At 49.6% G+C, this 18,771-nt stretch overlaps 5 protein-coding genes across 5 annotated transcripts; 4 read left to right on the top strand and 1 right to left on the bottom strand.

Annotated features, from left to right (window-relative positions):
• Window positions 1-934: 934 nt before the first annotated feature.
• On the top strand, window positions 935-2,295 carry N7506_004315 (aminotransferase class I/II-fold pyridoxal phosphate-dependent enzyme; the record flags this gene model as incomplete). Its single annotated transcript, XM_056953609.1, has 3 exons — window positions 935-1,703; window positions 1,753-1,895; window positions 1,945-2,295. 3 exons carry the CDS (start codon window positions 935-937, stop codon window positions 2,293-2,295), a joined length of 1,263 nt encoding a protein of 420 aa, XP_056812498.1.
• Window positions 2,296-3,141: 846 nt separating this feature from the next.
• On the top strand, window positions 3,142-4,789 carry N7506_004314 (cytochrome P450; the record flags this gene model as incomplete). Its single annotated transcript, XM_056953608.1, is given in 4 exon segments — window positions 3,142-3,400; window positions 3,416-3,513; window positions 3,567-4,553; window positions 4,607-4,789. 4 exon segments carry the CDS (start codon window positions 3,142-3,144, stop codon window positions 4,787-4,789), a joined length of 1,527 nt encoding a protein of 508 aa, XP_056812497.1.
• Window positions 4,790-6,442: 1,653 nt separating this feature from the next.
• Window positions 6,443-14,983, top strand: N7506_004313 (polyketide synthase; the record flags this gene model as incomplete). Its single annotated transcript, XM_056953607.1, has 5 exons — window positions 6,443-6,682; window positions 6,732-6,876; window positions 6,942-7,210; window positions 7,345-10,152; window positions 10,208-14,983. The coding sequence occupies 5 exons, from the start codon at window positions 6,443-6,445 to the stop codon at window positions 14,981-14,983; spliced, it is 8,238 nt and encodes a 2,745-aa protein (XP_056812496.1).
• A 1,233-nt stretch (window positions 14,984-16,216) lies between these two features.
• Window positions 16,217-17,566, top strand: N7506_004312 (uncharacterized protein; the record flags this gene model as incomplete). The annotated part of the gene is made up of 5 exons (XM_056953606.1): window positions 16,217-16,229; window positions 16,279-16,343; window positions 16,420-16,429; window positions 16,480-16,515; window positions 16,626-17,566. 5 exons carry the CDS (start codon window positions 16,217-16,219, stop codon window positions 17,564-17,566), a joined length of 1,065 nt encoding a protein of 354 aa, XP_056812495.1.
• A 391-nt stretch (window positions 17,567-17,957) lies between these two features.
• On the bottom strand, window positions 17,958-18,769 carry N7506_004311 (D-aminoacyl-tRNA deacylase; the record flags this gene model as incomplete). The annotated part of the gene is made up of 4 exons (XM_056953605.1): window positions 17,958-18,379; window positions 18,441-18,483; window positions 18,534-18,712; window positions 18,763-18,769. 4 exons carry the CDS (start codon window positions 18,767-18,769, stop codon window positions 17,958-17,960), a joined length of 651 nt encoding a protein of 216 aa, XP_056812494.1.
• Window positions 18,770-18,771: the final 2 nt, after the last annotated feature.

The raw sequence follows: 18,771 nt of genomic DNA, 5'->3' as shown, positions 1-18,771 counted from the left end.
GATCGGCACAGACAATACTCCGTACGCTTTTGCCAATTGTGAGAGCGTCTCCAAGTCTTACTTCGATCTTGTATTTCCCCGTATCAAACATGATGTATTTGATCGTAATGTAATGTATGTCATAACAGACGCGAAAATTCCATGTATGTAAAACGCATGTATTGCCGCCAACCCAAGCCCCACGGCCCCTACCTGTGAAGAGATACCCGGCGCTAAGTACATCGTGAGGGGTAATAGATGACTGCATATATGCACCGTGCTTCGTGCTACTTGGTACTGCATGCGTTAAGTGATGCAGGATCTAGACATCCGCCAGCTGCAGAGCAACGGTGTGCCTTGCTTTTTGTCGCGATCTGCGCGGCTGGCATCGAGAACACCGCATCTCGCACAGACATAGATTCGGAACTCTACAACTGCTTTGACGATCTCGGAACAACCAACATGCTCGTAACTTCTAACCCGAATGAAAATCCGAAAGCCACATTCCACTCAATTAAGAGGTACCTGTTCACTTGCACGCACAGCTAAAGGTATTGATCCTTGGTCTCGTGAAGTCACTATATTGCTCATACATGCTAGCTAGTAGTACTCAACGTTTAGATACGAAAGGAAGCCACCGAGATCTGGCATGAGATAAACTGTCTATGACTTGAGAATACTCGTGCCAATGTAGGGACTTAGTAAAGTAGCTTCGATGCTCTACCTACATGCCTAGGTGGGAACATGTCACATTGGGAAAGGCACACACCCGGTCGTTGTGGAGTGCCCCCTCGTTTACTTCGAAAATATATTTTTGAATATATAAGCCGACGTGTTTGCTTCCGCTTCCAAGGTTCACGGATACCAGATTTTTCATTTGGATTTGAAACAGACACGACAACCTTGGAATACCTAAGTCCTCCTTCACCCTTCGATCCATCTCGGCCTATTCAACATGGTGTTCTTCCCCACTCAGTTTGCTGAGAGCCTGCAAGTATCCATTGATAAGCGAAAGGACATAGGCAGACTTTGGACCCTTCGTCCCCCAGAGTCGTACTCCGAACTGGTCAATTTCACATCCAATGACTTCTTGTCTTTGAACTCTGGTATTCACCGCGAGGAAACACTGAATGAGATCCAGCGGAACCCTGCTTTCAAAATTGGAGCTGGTGCCAGCCGCGTGGCGGATGGAACCTCAGCATACACTTTCGCGCTGGAAGAGTGGCTGGCAGAATTCCACAACGCAGAATCATGTTTATTGTTCAACTCTGGATATGACGCCAATGTGGCCATATTTAACGTTCTTCCAAGACAAAATGATATCATTGTTCATGACAGTGCAATCCATGCCAGTACTCATGTTGGCATGCGTGGTAGCCGAGCATCGGTGGTCAAATCGTTCCAACACAACGATGTTGCATCACTGAGGTCTGTTCTGCTTGAAATCCTCGAATCCGATTCTGGAGTTGCGAAGGGTGAGAAGACAGTTTTCCTCGCAATTGAGTCCATTTATAGTATGGATGGGGACATAGCGCCAGCTGCCGAGATCGTGCAATGCGTCAAGGAATGTCTTCCGCTGAAAAACGCTGTTTTGGTGGTCGACGAGGCTCACTCAAATGGAATTATGGGACCCCAGGGCAGGGGTTTCATTTCCGACCTCGAACTCGAGAGTGAGTTTGCAATTCGCGTGCACACCTTTGGCAAAGGAATCAATGCTACCGGTGGTAAGTAATCACACCCTCAAAAACCATTCACCTGTATTGATTCCAAAAGCCGCGGTGCTATGCCCTCCTGTGGTAAAGGACACTCTGGTCAACTATGCTCGAAACTTCATTTTCACCACCGCTCCCGCATTTCTTACCATGGCCACTGTCAAGGCGTCCTATAACGTTATTGCGAGCGAAGAAGGAGCAAAGGTATGTTTCTGTTTTCCAGGTATTGTTGATCGTACTAAAAAGTTTTTAGAGGAGAGAGAATCTTCAAGAGCGAGTGCACCAATTCTATCGTTCGCTCACCCGCCATGAACTGTGGAATACTTCATGCAAAAAGGACAGATTGCGGGTAGCTGGCGCTTCAAACTGGAAGTCCATGTCCTTCATCTCGCCCATTGTTCCTCTCCTTACCAAAGGTGGCCTTTCTCACAGCCTTGAGAACTGGCTCACTGATTCGGGCTTCTTCACAATCGGGGTGGGCTTCCCTGTTGTCCCAAAAGACAAAGAGCGTGTGAGATGCATCATTCATGCCGACCATACGGAAGATGAGATTGACAGCCTCGTTGATGCTATCGTGAAATGGGGAGCGGACGCTTATCTCTGACTTTTGATTATGATGATGGCATTTTGACTGGCTTTTACAATTATTGTCCTTGCCTTGAATGAAGTAGAATTTTTATAAATGCCCTGTCAGGTGACCTAGGTTGCTCAGTAGCTAGCTTTCTCAATCTCTTTTCCCTTCTCTTTGCTAAAATCGATCACTTTTCGAGTCTTCTGTACCCAGGTCAGGTCCTAATTTGCAGACTACAGCCATAGTAAAATCAAGACTGATGAGATCATCTCCCACCACGGAATATTTTAGCCGCCCTTCATAGTGACGGAATCTAGAAGTCTCACTTGCTCGATGGGTTATAGTCAAGTTTTCCCGCTTTGCTGCAAATCTCTGCAACTGAGTGGAGGGCATGAGATGACAGGCTGGTAGATTGCCAACTCATTGTAGCTATGCAAGGCAATAATTTACAAACACAGCATTGAATCATACAGTTACCATGCAGCTGAGTGGAGTGGTACGAGCACAGTCCTCCGAAGTCAGATGCGCCTAGGTGCAAGATGAGGTGTCCGTCTTCTCCTCTATCTAGTGGGGCTAGTCCTGCCGGTAAGTAATCTAATTCCTCTGTACCTGTCCCGCGTGAGCAAGAAATAAGTAAGAATCAAGTGATGCAATGTTCCAAGGTTTTCAGTTCCACCGGTGGATATAGCACGGACCCAAGCACCGATGCAGGCTTTACGTGCCCATCACCTGCAACGAAAAAAAGCATTACAAATCGGATTATTTCTTTGACACGCATCTCTCTGAGAGTCTACGTAAATACAATTAGACCAATCCACAGGGTCTTACCTTCATCTTTGCCTAGCTAGCAACATCTTAGTCACCCAAGGAAAGTCGGCCATGACAATCATCAACATTTTCGATGTCAACAAAACAGTGGCAGCAGGCATTTTGCTGCTAGCCATTGTGCCTGGAATTTTCCTAGTGAGCGTTATCAAGCACTACAGAGATCCCCTAAGAAGCATTCCTGGGCCATTCTGGGCAAAGTTTACTCGGCTGTGGTATTTGCGGCAGATGCTCACTGGCAAATCTCGTGAGACCATTGTGAAACTTCATGAGCAATATGGTAAACTGAGACTTTCTGCTTGTGTTGGATTCTGTGAGGGCTAATGAGACCAAGGATCCGTGGTGCGAATTGCGCCAGATGAGTTCAGCATCTCCGACTTGGACATCATGAGAGAGGTTTACGGTCCGCGGACCACGTTTGAAAAGGTAAACCCACAACCTTTTGATATAAAACATCTTGAAATCTCATTTCTGTTTAGTCTGAGGCATATGCGCCGTTCACAAACCCAGGTGGAGTTACACTGGTGTCAGAGCGAAACAACAAAGCCCACAGAGATCTACGTCGGAAGTTTCACTTCTCATTTTCATTTTCTCAAGTCATCAAAATGGAGTCTTTGATTGACCAAGGTCTTGACATTCTCTCGAAAAAGTTCAATGAACTAGCGAAGGACGGTAGAGACTGCGACTTGCTACACTGGCTCAAATTTTGGAGCATGGATAACAGTGCATTGTTAATCTTCGGAGAAAGCTTCGGATGCGTTGAAAGCGACGCGGACAACAATGGACTGTTGACACTTACCAGAGCAAGCACGTTCTATGCTAGTGTGGTGGGTATTATTCCCGAGTGGCACAAAGCTCTTTGGAACCTTGTGCCATCTTATATTTTGCGAGAGAAGGAGGTACGGAGCTTCTCAGAAAAGCAGATTGCCGAAAAAGAAGCCGCCAAAGATACCAAGGGAACAGCCTGTTTTATGGATACCTGGTTCCGACAAAAGGAAGCTGACCGCATGGATAACACTGAAGTTCGCATTGGAATCGGAGGCGCCCTAGGTGGAACCGAGCTCACACCTTCCTTTGTGGCTCAATCGATATATCATGTCTACAAGAAGCCTGCTGTTTTGCAGCGTTTGAGAGATGAGATCGATCCAGAGATGAAGCGCTCAGAGACTGCTGATCGTGGTATCCTCTCTCACGACGCTGTACAGGGAATGCCTTACTTACAGGCTGTTCTCAAGGAGGTCCTCAGGCTCTACCCAATTGCTGCCATTACAATGCCTCGAGTAGTACCGCAAGGAGGTGCAAACCTTGTAGGTTATCATTTCCGCGCTGGGCAAGTCATTGGTGCCAATCCGTGTGCCGCATCTCGCAAGGAAGAATATTTCGGTCATGACGCTGGAGACTTCCGCCCTGAGCGTTGGCTAGATGACCCAGAAGAAGCCAAGAAGGTTAACTACTACAGCTTGCCGGTAAGTCACCATTCTACTCTCCAGACGTATGAGTACTAAAAGGGTGACTGCAGTTCAGCATGGGTGGAAGGGAGTGCATTGGAAAGCACGTTGCTACTTTAATGGTTTTGAAAGTACTGGCATTGATCTTCCATTCATATGATATTGAGACTCCAGACAAAGACCTGGAGCTCTGGAACGACATTGTGGTCCAAGTCAAGAGCCTGACAGGCCGAGTCCGGCCAAGACAAAGCTAGAACCTTGGAGGTCAAGATATACTTCCTTATACCGCGCAATGCGCTTCCACTCAATCCTCGTCCTGATCTTGCATCTCACATGGGCCTCGGGAGGAATCAAATCAGCCTTCCATGTTGTTTTCCCTCAGAAAGTTCCGTCTGAGGCATCGTGTTCTAGGTGTTGGTTCTTAGTGGTTCCAGCAATAATGAACTGCCGAGCTCATTCCAATAGCCAAGTACAAATGCAAGTTCAACTTTATTCAGTTTCTTTGGATACTCTACCCCTCGCATAAAGTCCAAGTTCAAGACATTGAGCACGGAATCAATCGGGCTACGGACTACCTGCTTCACGAATTACTCTCACTACCGAGACCGGAGGAATTCAATGAACAGTATGTGTGCATATTGCTACCCAATTTCGTGTGCCTTAGGCGCAACATCGTAGATATACCAATGCATGGAGTACACTGTGTGTAAAAGTCACCCAAGCCCTGCGAGTTACCCGTTGAGGGATATACGGAAAGGCAGTGCCCATTCCGTCATTGGCAGCCGTCAAGACGCCGATGCAATTGACACCCGCAGCATATGCACGATTACGACGGTGGTCTTGCGCAAGCAAACGAGTCTTGGAAAGGGGGAAAAAAGACATCTCGCGCCCGTGGCGCCGCTGACCGACATTTGAGGTGTCCTCCATTCCGCCACGGAGTGAACACCAAAGAATCTGCGGCCGAGTGAACCACGAATTGAGCGATCTTCTTTGGTTAGAGGGGATGTGTTGTGAATCTAGAAAGGCGTTCATTGGGCAATCAATCGTGATCGGGCCCTGCCGATCGCACCGGGGCTGGTTTCCCCCGAGTGGGGGCTTCTGCACGGAAGATTATCATACATCGAAACAAGTAAGAGATCGGAGGCAGTTAATCGTAACTTGAGACTGGACCTAGCCAGCCACCATCACGAAATCTCTGCGCCTGGGCAGCAGCTTTGCAGATGAAACCAACGATCGAGCTTCATGCAGGTCACTATAAGTGGGTCGTATTACTCCTGTACGGAGTAATCTCAGTACTCATACATATCTTGTCTCAGGTATGTAAATTTCAACGCGTCTGAAAGATCAATACAGCTAACCCCATGGTCATATATTCTCGTCCTGTCATTCTCTGTACCTTGACTTCCCGAAAGAGCTAAGATGTTTACTGTAGTGTCTCTAGAGAGGGATTTTCAATTTCCACGCCAATTCTGCTATCCAGGGCTGTTCCAAAGTTGCAGGTCACAATCGAGCGTGTAACAGAGTTTCCATTTTGTGAACCCGTGGACCCTTTTGTTTGTATATTTATTTTTTATTGATATTATTATTATTATTTGAAAGATACAGATTGGTGTCCCATCTATGCATGTAGAGCGTCGTGGAGCAATATCACTAGTGTGGAGGGGGTTGGGCCCCTCAATACCTATAGCAGGGTTAGCAGACTCAGTAGAATAGCGAATATTCCGACCAGAGGGAATTGTTTCCAAGATTAGCTCATTGGTTTGCTTGAGTACCTCGGTACGGTATATAAAGACCCATCCATGGCCATATTGGCTGTTCTTTAGCTTCTTAGAGTAACTTCAACTCGAAGTACTCAAAATTATTTCCTCCAGCCCATTAACCCCTCTCTCCCCTTTTTACATTCCAACATGTCTCCTTCCGCAACTGGACATCAAGGCAACGGCACCCAAGTCCTTGGTGATTCCAATGGCACCGGCGCAGAGCCGATGGCTATCATCGGCCTGGCCATCCGTGCCGCTGACGAGGCCACAGAGGCCGAAGCATTCTGGGACTTTCTGTTGAGAGCTCGACAGGCCAGTCGCCCGATCCCAGAAGACAGAATCAGTGCCAAGGCATTCTATCACCCAGACCCAGATCATGGGGGCACAGTTGGTAGTCCATGATGACTTGTTTGAGTTGAGCTGACCCCTTGTGAAGTTCTATGCCAAGGGTGCTTCCCTTCTTGGAGAGAGCCCCAATGGCTTTGATTCAGCATTTTTCAAAATGAGCAAAACGGAAGTGCAAAGTCTTGATCCTCAACAACGTATCCTGATGGAAAACGTATACCATGCGTTGGAAAATGGTGAGCTTTCAATTCCCCGAATCAAAATGTCGGAGCGGAGATAGTAATCTTCATCACTCGCACAGCTGGTGTTCCAATGGAGGAAGTGATTTCCTCAAACACTTCGGTCTTTGTCAGTGGCTTCAACCGGCATCACGCAGATCGCATCAACAGTGACTTGGAGCTTTCATTTAAGCACAAGCCTACCGGTGCTGAAAACTCAATGATTTCCGGAAGAGTCAGCTGGTTCTACAACTTGCAAGGAGCCAGTCTCACTGTCGACACAGCTTGCTCCAGTAGTCTTGTTGCTCTTCACTTGGCAAGACAAAACCTTGCCGCACGAGAAAGTGAAATGGTGAGTCAACCCCAAACAAATTATTGAGCTTCCTTTTCTGTTATTTTCATCTTCCCCGGTCTATCGGGGATATTTTTGTCGCCGATCACTTCGATTTTGAGAGAAAAGAGTTCGGGCTGACATGCTGAGTATAGGCCATTGTCAGCGGCGTGAGCGTAATGGGCTTTTTGCCTCATTTGATGTCCATGTCATACTCAGGCCTCTTTGGCGCAGAGGGAAAGTCAATGGCATTTGACGAGCGCGCTGACGGATACGGATTCGGAGAAGGTGTCGGAACCGTCATCCTCAAGCCCATTTCCGCTGCCGTGCGTGACGGCGACACTATCCGAGCAGTCATCCGCAGCACTGGCATCAACCATGATGGCCACACTCCAGGCCTCACATTCCCTAGTCCCACAGCACAGGAGTCATTAATTCGCCAAACCTACAAGTCAGCTGGACTGCAACTCAAGGACACAACATATGCTGAGAGCCACGGAACTGGAACTCAAGCAGGCGATTTGATTGAATGTACAGCCATTGCAGCTGCATTCGATACGCAAAACCGAGACTCACCCTTTTGGATTGGCGCGGTGAAGCCCAATGTCGGTCATCTCGAAGGTGCTGCTGGTATTGCCGGTGTCATCAAGTCTGTTCTACTCTTGGAGTCTGGTATCATACCCCCAAATGCGACATTGAAAGATGTCAACCCAAAGATCCCTGCGGACTGGAATGTTCGCTTCCCCACAAAATGCATGCCCTGGCCTACCTCTACCGTCCGAAGATCATCCATCAGCGCCTATGGAATCAGTGGAACAAACGCACACGCCATTCTGGATGACGCATACCACTTCCTTCAAGAACGTGGTGTCTCTGCGCCTCACCGGACTCGAAAAATCGTTCCAACCCAACAAGAGATTGAAAATCTTGTTGCACACGTCACCCAAAAATACACAACTGAAACTGAACGTCACAATGAACACAAAGCTTTGACAAATGGCCATGATGATGCTAGTGCAACAGAAATCCAGGCCACAAACGGCGCTAATGGTGCCAACGGCACAACTGGCGTAAATGGCACCCATACAGTCAATGGCACAAACGGTGTCAACGGTATCAACGGTACACAAAAGATCAACGGCACAAACGGCATTAATGGAACACATGGCCTGAATGGCAGGCATGACGTCAACGGCACGAACGGTGTCAACGGCGCGAACGGTATCAACGGCGCAAAAGGTGTCAACGGCGCAAATGGTGTCAACGGCGCAAATGGTGTCAACGGCGCAAATGGTGTCAACGGCGCAAATGGTGTCAACGGCGCAAATGGTGTCAACGGCGCAAATGGTGTCAACGGCGCAAATGGTGTCAACGGCGCAAATGGTGTCGAATATCAAGATGAAAGCTCCCAAGTTCCAAAAATCCTGCTTCTCTCGGCCTTTGACGAGAAAACATTAAAGAATGTGGTTTCAGGCGTGAGAGACCACGTCGCCGGCTGGCCTCGACAATCTCACGATCTCAACGCCAAAGCATTGAATGACCTCGCCTATACGCTTTCCGAAAAAAGATCTCGATTGCCCTGGAAGAGCTTTGGTGTGTGCAGCTCTGCCCAAGAAGTCCAAGAAAAGCTTGCACAATTTCCCTCAAAGCCGGTCAAGTCCAGAACGCCCTTGAGGATTGGCTTTGTTCTCACTGGACAGGGTGCCCAGTATGCAAAGATGGGAGAGCAGCTGCTTATTTATCCTGTCTTCAGACAGTCGATGGAAGCAGCAGACGCATATTTCAGATCTCTGGGCAGTGATTGGTCTCTGATTGAAGAGCTCGGTCGTGATGCCAAGGACTCCAAGGTGTCGACATCTGCATTGGCGCACCCTATGTCTTGCGCGGTCCAAGTCGCATTGATTGACCTCTTCATCAGCTGGAACCTGATCCCTCATCGTGTGACGGGTCATTCTTCCGGGGAGATCGGAGCTGCCTATTGTGCCGGCAAGATCTCACGAGAGGCAGCCTGGAAAGTGAGTTATTACCGAGGATCTGTTCATCTCCGGGGCAAGTCACACGCCGTTGGGGGTATGATTGCAGTTGGACTTGAAGAAGAGCCTTTGCTTCTTTTTCTCAAGAAAGTCCATGCAAAGATGCCTGGAGGCACTCTATCGATCGCATGCTATAACAGCCCCCGCAATCACACAGTCTCCGGTGATGATGCAATGGTTGTTGCTTTGAAAGAAATTCTCGATGAGCAAGGAATCTTTGCACGAAAGCTGAAGGTCGGTCATGCTGCTCACTCTGCCCACATGGAGGCTCTCTCAGATGACTACATGGCTTTGATGGGAGTCTTGCCATCGAAGCGGCTGTTACGCTTTGGTCACACTGTGCACATGTTCTCGACGCTCACCGGCTGCCTCCTTGACGATACTTGTGTCCCCGAAAAGGGGTCTCACTGGTGTGACAGCATCGTTGGCCCTGTGAGGTTTACAAAAGCGGTCAGATCCATGTGCTTCGATGAAGTCGGGGGTGATGGCCTCTCGGGGCGCGGCGCATGTGTGGACGTGATCTTGGAAGTAGGACCTCACCCCGCCATGCAGAGTGCAGCAAAGGATATCATCGGCTCATCTGCCGACATTCCATACCTTGCTACTCTCACTCGAAAGGACAACGGCCTGAACACTCTGCTTCAGACCATTGGACAGCTGGCCGCCCTTGGTGCCAATGTTGACTTGGACAAGGTTAATCGAGCAGCCGACCCCCTCATTAATCCCACTATGAGTGTCAACTTGCCGAGCTACCCATTCAACCATGAGGAACAAGGGCTGTATGAGAGTCGTGTGATCAAAAATACGCGTCTTCGCAAGTTCCCCCGACATGACTTGTTTGGAGCCCCCGTTGCCGACTGGAACCCCAATAGTCCGCGCTGGCGACACTTCCTTCGCGTTTCTGAGAACCCGTGGCTCAAGGAGCATGTGGTAAGTACACCCCGTTTGAACCAATCGATAACAAGTTCGAAACTGACTCTCTCAGGTTGGCGGCGATTATGTTTTCCCTGGTGCTGGCTACGTCGTGATGGCGTTGGAGGCCATGAAACAGATCAGCGACGATGTTGACCTTCTTGGCATGAAACTGCAAGACATTGTCTTCAAGTCGATGTTGGTCGTTCCAGACACAACGAGGGGTATTGAAGTTTGCCTTTCGTTCTACCCCGAGGCGGACTCCAAAACCACGCTTTCAAACTCCTGGAAGAGATTCGAAGTTGCCTCTTATGATGAGGTTACCGAAGAATGGGTCGAGCATTGCACCGGTAAAATTGCAGCGGACTACAAGGCCCCCGTCAATCCCATTGATACTGCTCGCCAAGAGGTTGTTGAGAAAGCCAAGTGGTTGAAATTCGTGGAAGCCAGGGAGGGCGAGTGCAAGGATCCGATTGATTTTGCTCCGCTCTGGGCGCATCTCCGGGATATTGATATCAACCATGGTGAATCCTTCCGGAGAATGTTCAATTCCAAGATCAGTGGTCGTGACGATGGTTTGATGACGGGTGACATTGTCGTCCCTGATATCAAGCGATGGATGCCGAAGGAGTATGCTCATGATCATCTCATCCATCCAACCACTCTCGACAACGCGTTCCAAGCAGCCTTTGCCGCAATCTTTGATCTGAAGGGCAAGAACATGTTGAGCCGTGGCTGCGTTCCAAGCTCGGTTCGAGAGATGTGGGTTTCGACGACGGACCTATCATCCGCTGCCAACACCACACTGCGTTGCACATGCGAAGCCTCTCCTGGTCTTCACGACAGCTTCGAAATTGACATCCATTCATGGAAGCCTTCGGATGTCAATACGAAGTTGTTTTCGTTGACTGGGGCCAAGATGGCACCATTCAAGCCAGAGAGCAGGAATGAGAGTGCTAGTGACGAGAAGGCCTCCTACTCCATTGATTGGCACCCTGACCTGGGCTTGTTGACCCAAGATGACATCTGGAAACTCGTGCCATCTTCTTTGAACACTGCCGTTAGCTACCAGGCTCAATTGGAATTGTTGAGCAAGCTTCAACTAGCCTCGACTCTGTTGGCGACAGATGGTCTCCTGGCTATTCGAGGCCTCGATGAATCTGCATTGGAACCTCACCACAAGAAGTATCAGAATCTACTTCGAGGTATTGCCGCAAACATCTCGATTGATTCGGTTCCATATGTGCCATTGGAGAAATGGCTGAACTATTCCCGCAATCCTGGCCTGAAAAAGCAACTTTATCGCGAGGTTGAAACTCAAACCCTTGATGGACAAGTGCTGATCAGAATGGGTTCTCAAATATCGGCCATTTTGAAAAAGGATGTCACGCCTGAACATCTTCTGTTTGAAATGGACAACCTCTTTTACGATTGGGATGACACCAATCTGTCGCGAGGCAACATTTCACCTGTGCTTGATCAGTACCTCGACACTCTGCGCCGCAGCTACCGCAGTTTGCGCATTCTCGACGTTTCTGGTCGTACAGGGGACTTGGCTGAGCGAGTTCTGAAGAGCTTGTGTCAAGATAACGACCCATCGCGCGTCGAGAAATACGTGATCGGATCCGTGTTTGGTGGTGGCTCAAACCCACTCAAGGAGCGTCTTGCTGGATGGAAGGGCACCGTGACTTACAAAGCCCTTGACCTGGGAACCGACCCCATTGAGCAAGGCTTCGAGCGGGACTCTTTTGACTTGATCATTGCCAACAACTTTGTTCACACAGAGCCAGACATGAAGGTAGTCTTCGAGCGATTGAACTCCTTGGTCGTTCCAGGTGGGCGACTGCTTGCCTTCGATGAAACCCGACCGGAGTCACTTCACGCCAATGTTGCTTTCGGCAGCTTGCCTGTTTGGTGGAAGGCAACTGAGTCCTTCCGAAGAGATGGGCTCTTTGCCGCGAAGAGCGTATACGACAGACTTTTGCGGGAGACTGGGTTCTCAGGTATCGATCTCGACGCCTCAAGCTCTTCCTACGCGGAATTCGCCGACTACACCATGATGGCGTCCACTGCAGTCAAGCAGTCGTCACAGGCCGCTGCCCCGGTCTTGGATGTTCTCGTCATTATCCAATCTGAATCTGAAACATCTCGCTTGTTCACCAAAAGGCTCAGTGATGCAGGTGTCAAGCATTCGGTTCGCAAGCTCGACGAGGTTGACACAGGCAGCGTTGCGGAAAAGACTTGCGTCTCCTTCCTGGAGGCCGACCGGCCGGTCCTCAACAATGTGGATGCCAACACATTCGCCAAGATTCGGGACTTGCTTGTTTCGTGCAGCTCACTGCTCTGGGTGATGGGAGACCCCCTGGCGCAGCCAGAATTCCAAATGGCACCAGGCTTGTTACGCACCATTCGCTGGGAACAGGATCGTGAGAATCTGAACCTGGTCAGTTTGTCTCTGGACGGCGAGGCGACCGCTACCGCGGAGAAGAATTTGGATGCGATTTTCCGGGTCTTCACACACCAGTTCCTCACTGGTCCTAAGAACACCAATGCCGAGTATCGCGTTCGGAACCAAGTGATTGAAACAAACCATCTTGTCAAGAACACAGACGCGAACACAGCGATTGATGCAAAGCTGCTGCGGCCAAAGCCAACTCTTACCAAATGGGACCAGATTGGGCGAGCTGTGCGACTGACTAGTCCTCACCCGGGCGTTGATAGCCTTGTATGGAACACTGATGAGAATTACATCGACCAGCCAATGGCAGACAATGAAATTGAGGTGGATGTCCGTGCTGTCGGACTCAATTTCAAGGATCTGTTGGTGGCTATGGGAGAAATCGCCCAGCCAGGTTTCGGGCACGAGGCAGCTGGTATTGTGCAGAATGTTGGATCATCTGTCAAGGGCCTGAAGGCTGGAGATCGAGTCATGTGTCTGGGAGACCCATCTCCTGGTCGAATGGGCACACTGCGCACCTACAGTCGCATCCATTCGGATCTGGCTATCAAGATTCCTGATAATCTCGGCTTCGAAATCGCTGCAGGACTGCCAGTCATCTATGGAACAGTCATCTATTCCTTGGGTCACATTGCTCGCATTCGCCCCGGTGACAAAATCCTGATTCATGCTGCCGCTGGTGGTATTGGCCAAGCTGCAATTCAATACGCAAAGGTTAAGGGGGCCGAGATCTTTGTGACTTTGTCAAGCATTAAGAAGAAAGACTTCATAATGGAGACTTTCGGAATTCCTGAAAGCCACATCTTCTCCAGTCGTGACTTGAGCTTCTCGCGGGGAATCAAGAATATTTCCCCAGGCGGTGTCGATATCGTTCTCAACTCACTGAGCGGCGAGGCACTCAGGGAATCTTGGGCTTGCGTCGCACCGTTCGGTCGGTTCATCGAGATTGGAAAACTCGATCTCCAAGCCGGATCAAAGCTTGATATGACTCCATTCCTTAACAATGTCACATTCGCAGGTGTTGACCTGAATGCCCTGGCGGAAGAGCGCCCGGCGATTTGCCAGGATATCTTGAAAGAATTGATGGAGTTGTGGTCAGCAGCGAGCATTCGTGAAGCTCGACCAACACAATCCATTGGCTATGGCCAACTCAAGGAAGGAATGCGACTGTTGCAGACTGGAAAGAGCATCGGAAAGATCACGCTCATCCCAGACTCGTATCCTGTGTCGGCTATGCCAGCTCCTCTCTCCCCTCTCGCGCTAGATGCCAATGCTTCATTCGTACTAGCCGGAGGGCTGGGCGGTATTGGTCGCAGCATTGCCGTGAGACTGGCTACAATGGGCGCAAAGCATATTGTCTTCTTTTCCCGGTCGGCAACCGTGACTGAAGAAGGTCAAAAAACAATCGCGCACCTCAAATCGTTGGGCTGTGCAAGCCATGTCTTCCAGTGTGACATCTCGGACAACGCGCGTCTGGTTGAAGTCTTTACAGAGATCAAACGCACTTTGCCACCGGTCAAGGGATGTATTCAGTGTAGTTTCGTGTTGAGGGACGGAGCTTTCCATGACATGACGCACCAAGATTGGCAGACCGCACTGGCTCCCAAGGTCTCTGGATCTTGGAACCTCCACAACCTGCTGCCAGATGTCGACTTCTTCTTGATGCTAAGCTCCATTACCGGCATCGTTGGTAACCGAAGCCAAGCCAACTACAACGCCGGTAACAATTATCAGGATGCCTTGGCCCGTTATCGTGTCTCCAAGGGAATGAAGGGTACAAGTGTTAATCTTGGTGCCGTTGTGGGTATTGGTTTCATCGCCGAGAATTCCGAATATGCCGGCAAGCACACATTCAAGGTTGCCAACCAGCAAAATGAGGAAGAGGTGTTGACGACGGTCGAGTATTTGATCGATGGTCGTTATCACACCAACTTAACCGAAAAGACCGCGCAGCTTGTGTGCGGTCTGCGAACTCCGGCTTCCTTCAGCATCGCCGACGAAGAAGCACCCACTCATCTTTCGTACCCTATGTTCTCACAGCTCCCACCAGCCATTCCTAAGTCTGGAATCGCGATTGGAGCAGGAGAAGTTCAGTCAGTCACCCGTGTCCGCGACCTTCTCCAGGCGGCTGCCACACAGAATGACGCAGCACAGATCATCATCAAAGCTATCAGACACAAGATGGCAGACTTGTTGAATATTTCCGATGATTCGTTCGATGATTCGCTCAATGCCCGCACAAACGGCGTTGATTCGCTGATCGAGATGGAGTTCCGGACGTGGTTGGGCAAGGAGTTGGGCGCCACTGTCTCCTTCAAGGATCTGGCGAAGGATTTGACCCAGCTGAGTGCACGGATCGCCTCATTGAGTTCTTTCACCAACTTCGCGTGAGAATATGTAGTTGGGTGGTGACTTCCCAGGGGGGCACGCCATAGGATTGATGTTTAGATAGCGTGTTTTCTGCTTTTTCCCCCCCTTTCTTCGTTCGCAGAGTGTCTCGATGTGCTTTTTCTTGATAGCAATCAAATTCTTTTTAAAGATTCATCGCTTTGTTGGACGTCCTTAGAATGAGGCTGGAGGGTTCTGAAGTGGAAGTTGTCGATACCGGTCAGGTGATCTTGTTTGCTTCGCTCGCATACGGAGTAGATTGTTCTCTTCTCTTTCACCCCCTATTAAATCCGATTGAATCAGTCTTGTCTCTCATCTGCCCTGTAGACTCTCAGGCTCCGGGCTGTCGGATCAGAAGTATTGTGGGTGCTCCTGTGGCCACCCACTCCATGACACTATTAGATGAGAGCACCGTGGTAGACTGGAAGAGATGGTGAATAGAATGATAGCAGGGAGAAGAAAGAGAGAGGGGAAAGTGACGAGATATCTATATCCAATCCTATGGACAGGGTTTACTACCTGACACCTATCCTTTCTAGGTACAACCATGGATAGTACTTCCCAGTCCAATTGTTGATTCTACACTTCTCTTCTCTTTCCTTCTCTCTCCTCGTCCATTATTACATAGGTATTTCATATTTAACACGGTTCAGGGACATACAAGAGGCCCCCATAGTTGACTAAACTACCTCCCTTCTATATATACACGCAGTATATCTCAAAACATACAATTAGTTAAAAAGCAAACCATTATTTTTAGCAGAGTCCTAAGTCCCGATGTCTCTGGCGAATGAGTGGTGGCAATCTGCTCTTCATCGATCAATTTTGCTACCTTTTTCTCCGTTGAGCCCTTTTTTTTGGTATTCTCGTGGCCTTGTCTGTGTTGGCGGGTGTACCAATAATGATTTGGGGCAAGACCTGGCGTCGGAACTGCACAGGAAGATATGAAAGGGTTTTGGCGGAGACAGGCGCAACAATGCCCCTGTCATAGTGTAATGCGCAACCCCAATGTATGTACGCAGTACGGACGGATTACGAAGTGCAGCGTAGGCTGCAATTAGTTGTGATGCGGGCGCAGTGACCGAGTGGGCGGCTAAAGGCACATGGAAGCTTCCTGAACCAAATGCTCTTCCTCCCCCACAACGCGAACATCTTGCTTTCTGCCCTCATCTTCAACTCTCGTTCCATAATTTATACACTTTTACTTCCTTGTTACAGCTTCTCTACAAATCAGCTATGGCAACTCAGCGTGAGTCCAATGCGGGGTGATCTGCAGACCTCCATGCTAACGACGACAGGTTCTCGCGTCTTCTTTGACATTAAGATCGGCGACACCGATGCTGGTCGGGTCGCATTCGAGCTGGTAAGTTTCCCGATCGTGGGATGTTTGGTATCCTACCTCGACATGCGCACAAAGCTAACGTTCGCGCGCATCATAGTTCGGCGATGGTACGGCATGATTTTCTTCACGATATGGATCCGACTAATGTGAACACCAGTCGTCCCTAAGACTGCCGACAACTTCCGTGCTCTGTGTACCGGAGAGAAGGGCATTGGCACTCAGGGCAAGGAATTGACCTTCAAGGGCACGTCTGCCATACCCCGCTCGCATTGGACTTTCGCTAACCCCTCCGCTCCGCTCCAGGCTCAATTTTCCACCGCGTGATTAAGCAGTTCATGATCCAGGGTGGTGACTTCACTGCATTCAACGGTACCGGCGGCGAGTCCATCTACGGCGAAAAGTTCCCCGACGAGAACTTCGATCTCAAGCATGACCGCCCCTTCCTGCTCTCCATGGCCAACTCCGGCCCTGGCACCAACGGCAGCCAGTTCTTCGTTACCACCGTCCCCACACCCCACCTCGATGGCAAGCACGTTGTTTTCGGAGAGGTGATCAACGGCAAGAGCATCGTTCGCAAGATCGAGAACATGAAGACCACAAACGACAAGCCCGTGCAAGATGTGACCGTGGTGAACTGCGGCGAGCTCACCGGCGACGACTTCCAAAATGCGGCCAAGCGTGTCGCGGATGCGACAGGTGACCCTTACGAGGACTTCATTGAGGACCACCAGGGCGAGGATCTTACTGCTCCTCTTTGCTTCAAGATCGCCTCCGACCTCAAGGGCTACGGTAACGCTGCTTTCAAGAGCGGCGATCTCAACCTCGGTCTTGACAAGTACCAGAAGGGTCTGCGCTACTTGAACGAGTTCCCCGAGCCCGCAGATGAGGACCCCAAGGAGCTTGGCCCCCAGATGAAGGCTCTTCGTTTCACTCTCCACTCCAACTCTTCTTTGCTCGGAAACAAGCTTCAAAAATACCGCGACGCTCAGAAGTGGGCTACATACGCGCTTCAGGTTGCTGATGCTGCCCAGGCCAAGGATGCGGATAAGGCCAAGGCACACTACCGCCGTGCTCTTGCCCACGAGGGTCTGAAGGAGGAAGACTCTGCTCTTAAGGATCTCTTGGAAGCCGAGAAGTTCGCTCCTGGCGATGCTGGAATCGTCAACGAGATTGCCAAGGTCAAGAAGGCTGTCAAGGACCGCGAGGCCAAGGACAAGGCCGCTGCCAAGAAGTTCTTCTCTTGAATTTCCCCATGTTGATTTTGCTCTTTTTCATGTTCCATCACGACTCACGACGGGACTTCTTGTGTCACCAACGACCCCTGGTGTATTATTTCACATCATTCCAACCTTTGACATAACTCCATGATCATACAGTAAATGCTGTTCTCTACCTGTGACCTGTAAACTATCCACCCGGAAGGGCTTAAGCAGTAGAGATCATCGCATCGGGAAGATATAGAAGCCAAACATCTTCGATACTGATCTGTCTATCTACTTGTGGTCTGGGCAGATGTATTTCCCGAGGTCCAGGGCTAGCACCTGGGCATGGACTCAACTTGTGTAAATGACATTGGGGTATCTGTCTATAATAGTATGTACATAAGACTCTATCTTTTGTGTTCGTTTCTTTTGTTCATTGCAAAAGTTCAGCCGGTATTTGGAATTCATATGATCCCTTCAACTCTTGCTCATCCGGCGTCTTGTCATTTTTCTTGTCCTTGGGTTCCTTTTTGGGGGAGGTTGGTGTTGATTTCAATGGTGACCTACAATAAAAGCCAGTCAGTATAAGGTCATTTGCGGCGAGGAAAGGAGCCAGGAAGGCAAAATGTACCGCCGCGTCTTCGCTGCAGTAGTCTACACCCACCGGCCCGTCATTCTTTAGTTCGACCTCCATCATTGCCTGGAAGACACCATTTTTGACCCGGTCCGGTTGATAGCCATCGCACATTTTCGCGTAGAAGTGGTCATAGAGCTTGCGTGCTGGTCCCGGGCCCGCTGCATCATGGAAATCGGGCTTGGTGCCTTTCATCTTGCCGTAGAGGGTGAATTGAGAAACTAAACACGGGTGATAATCAGTATGGTGCATTGGCACTAGGAGAAGGTATTATTCTCTTACCACATAGAATTTCACCCTCAATGTCTTGAACGTTCTTTTTCCACTGCGCAAAGGTCAACTGCCGCCGCTGCACCAACGAGCCCAAAATCTTACTTGTGCTCCATTCTCGTCAGGCCAAAATTTAGCCTTCAGCACCTTATTCACCAGGTTCTCAGCCTCCTTCTCGGTATCCTCTTTGCCAACGCCGGCAAACACGAGAAGTCCTTTGCCGATAGATGAGATCAATTCCGAGTCGACACTAACGGACGCCGATTTCACTCGTTGGATAACGACTGGGCGATGTTAACGGTGTGTTGTATATACGCGACGTTGGTGTGCAGACCTTTCATAA

This window comes from Penicillium brevicompactum (assembly GCF_028827555.1).
Source record: "Penicillium brevicompactum strain IBT 35665 chromosome Unknown utg000003l_segment0_segment0, whole genome shotgun sequence".
Taxonomy (NCBI): Eukaryota; Fungi; Ascomycota; class Eurotiomycetes; order Eurotiales; family Aspergillaceae; genus Penicillium; species Penicillium brevicompactum.
Note: the sequence above shows the minus strand (reverse complement) of the source record. Positions and strands in the feature narration are given on the sequence as shown.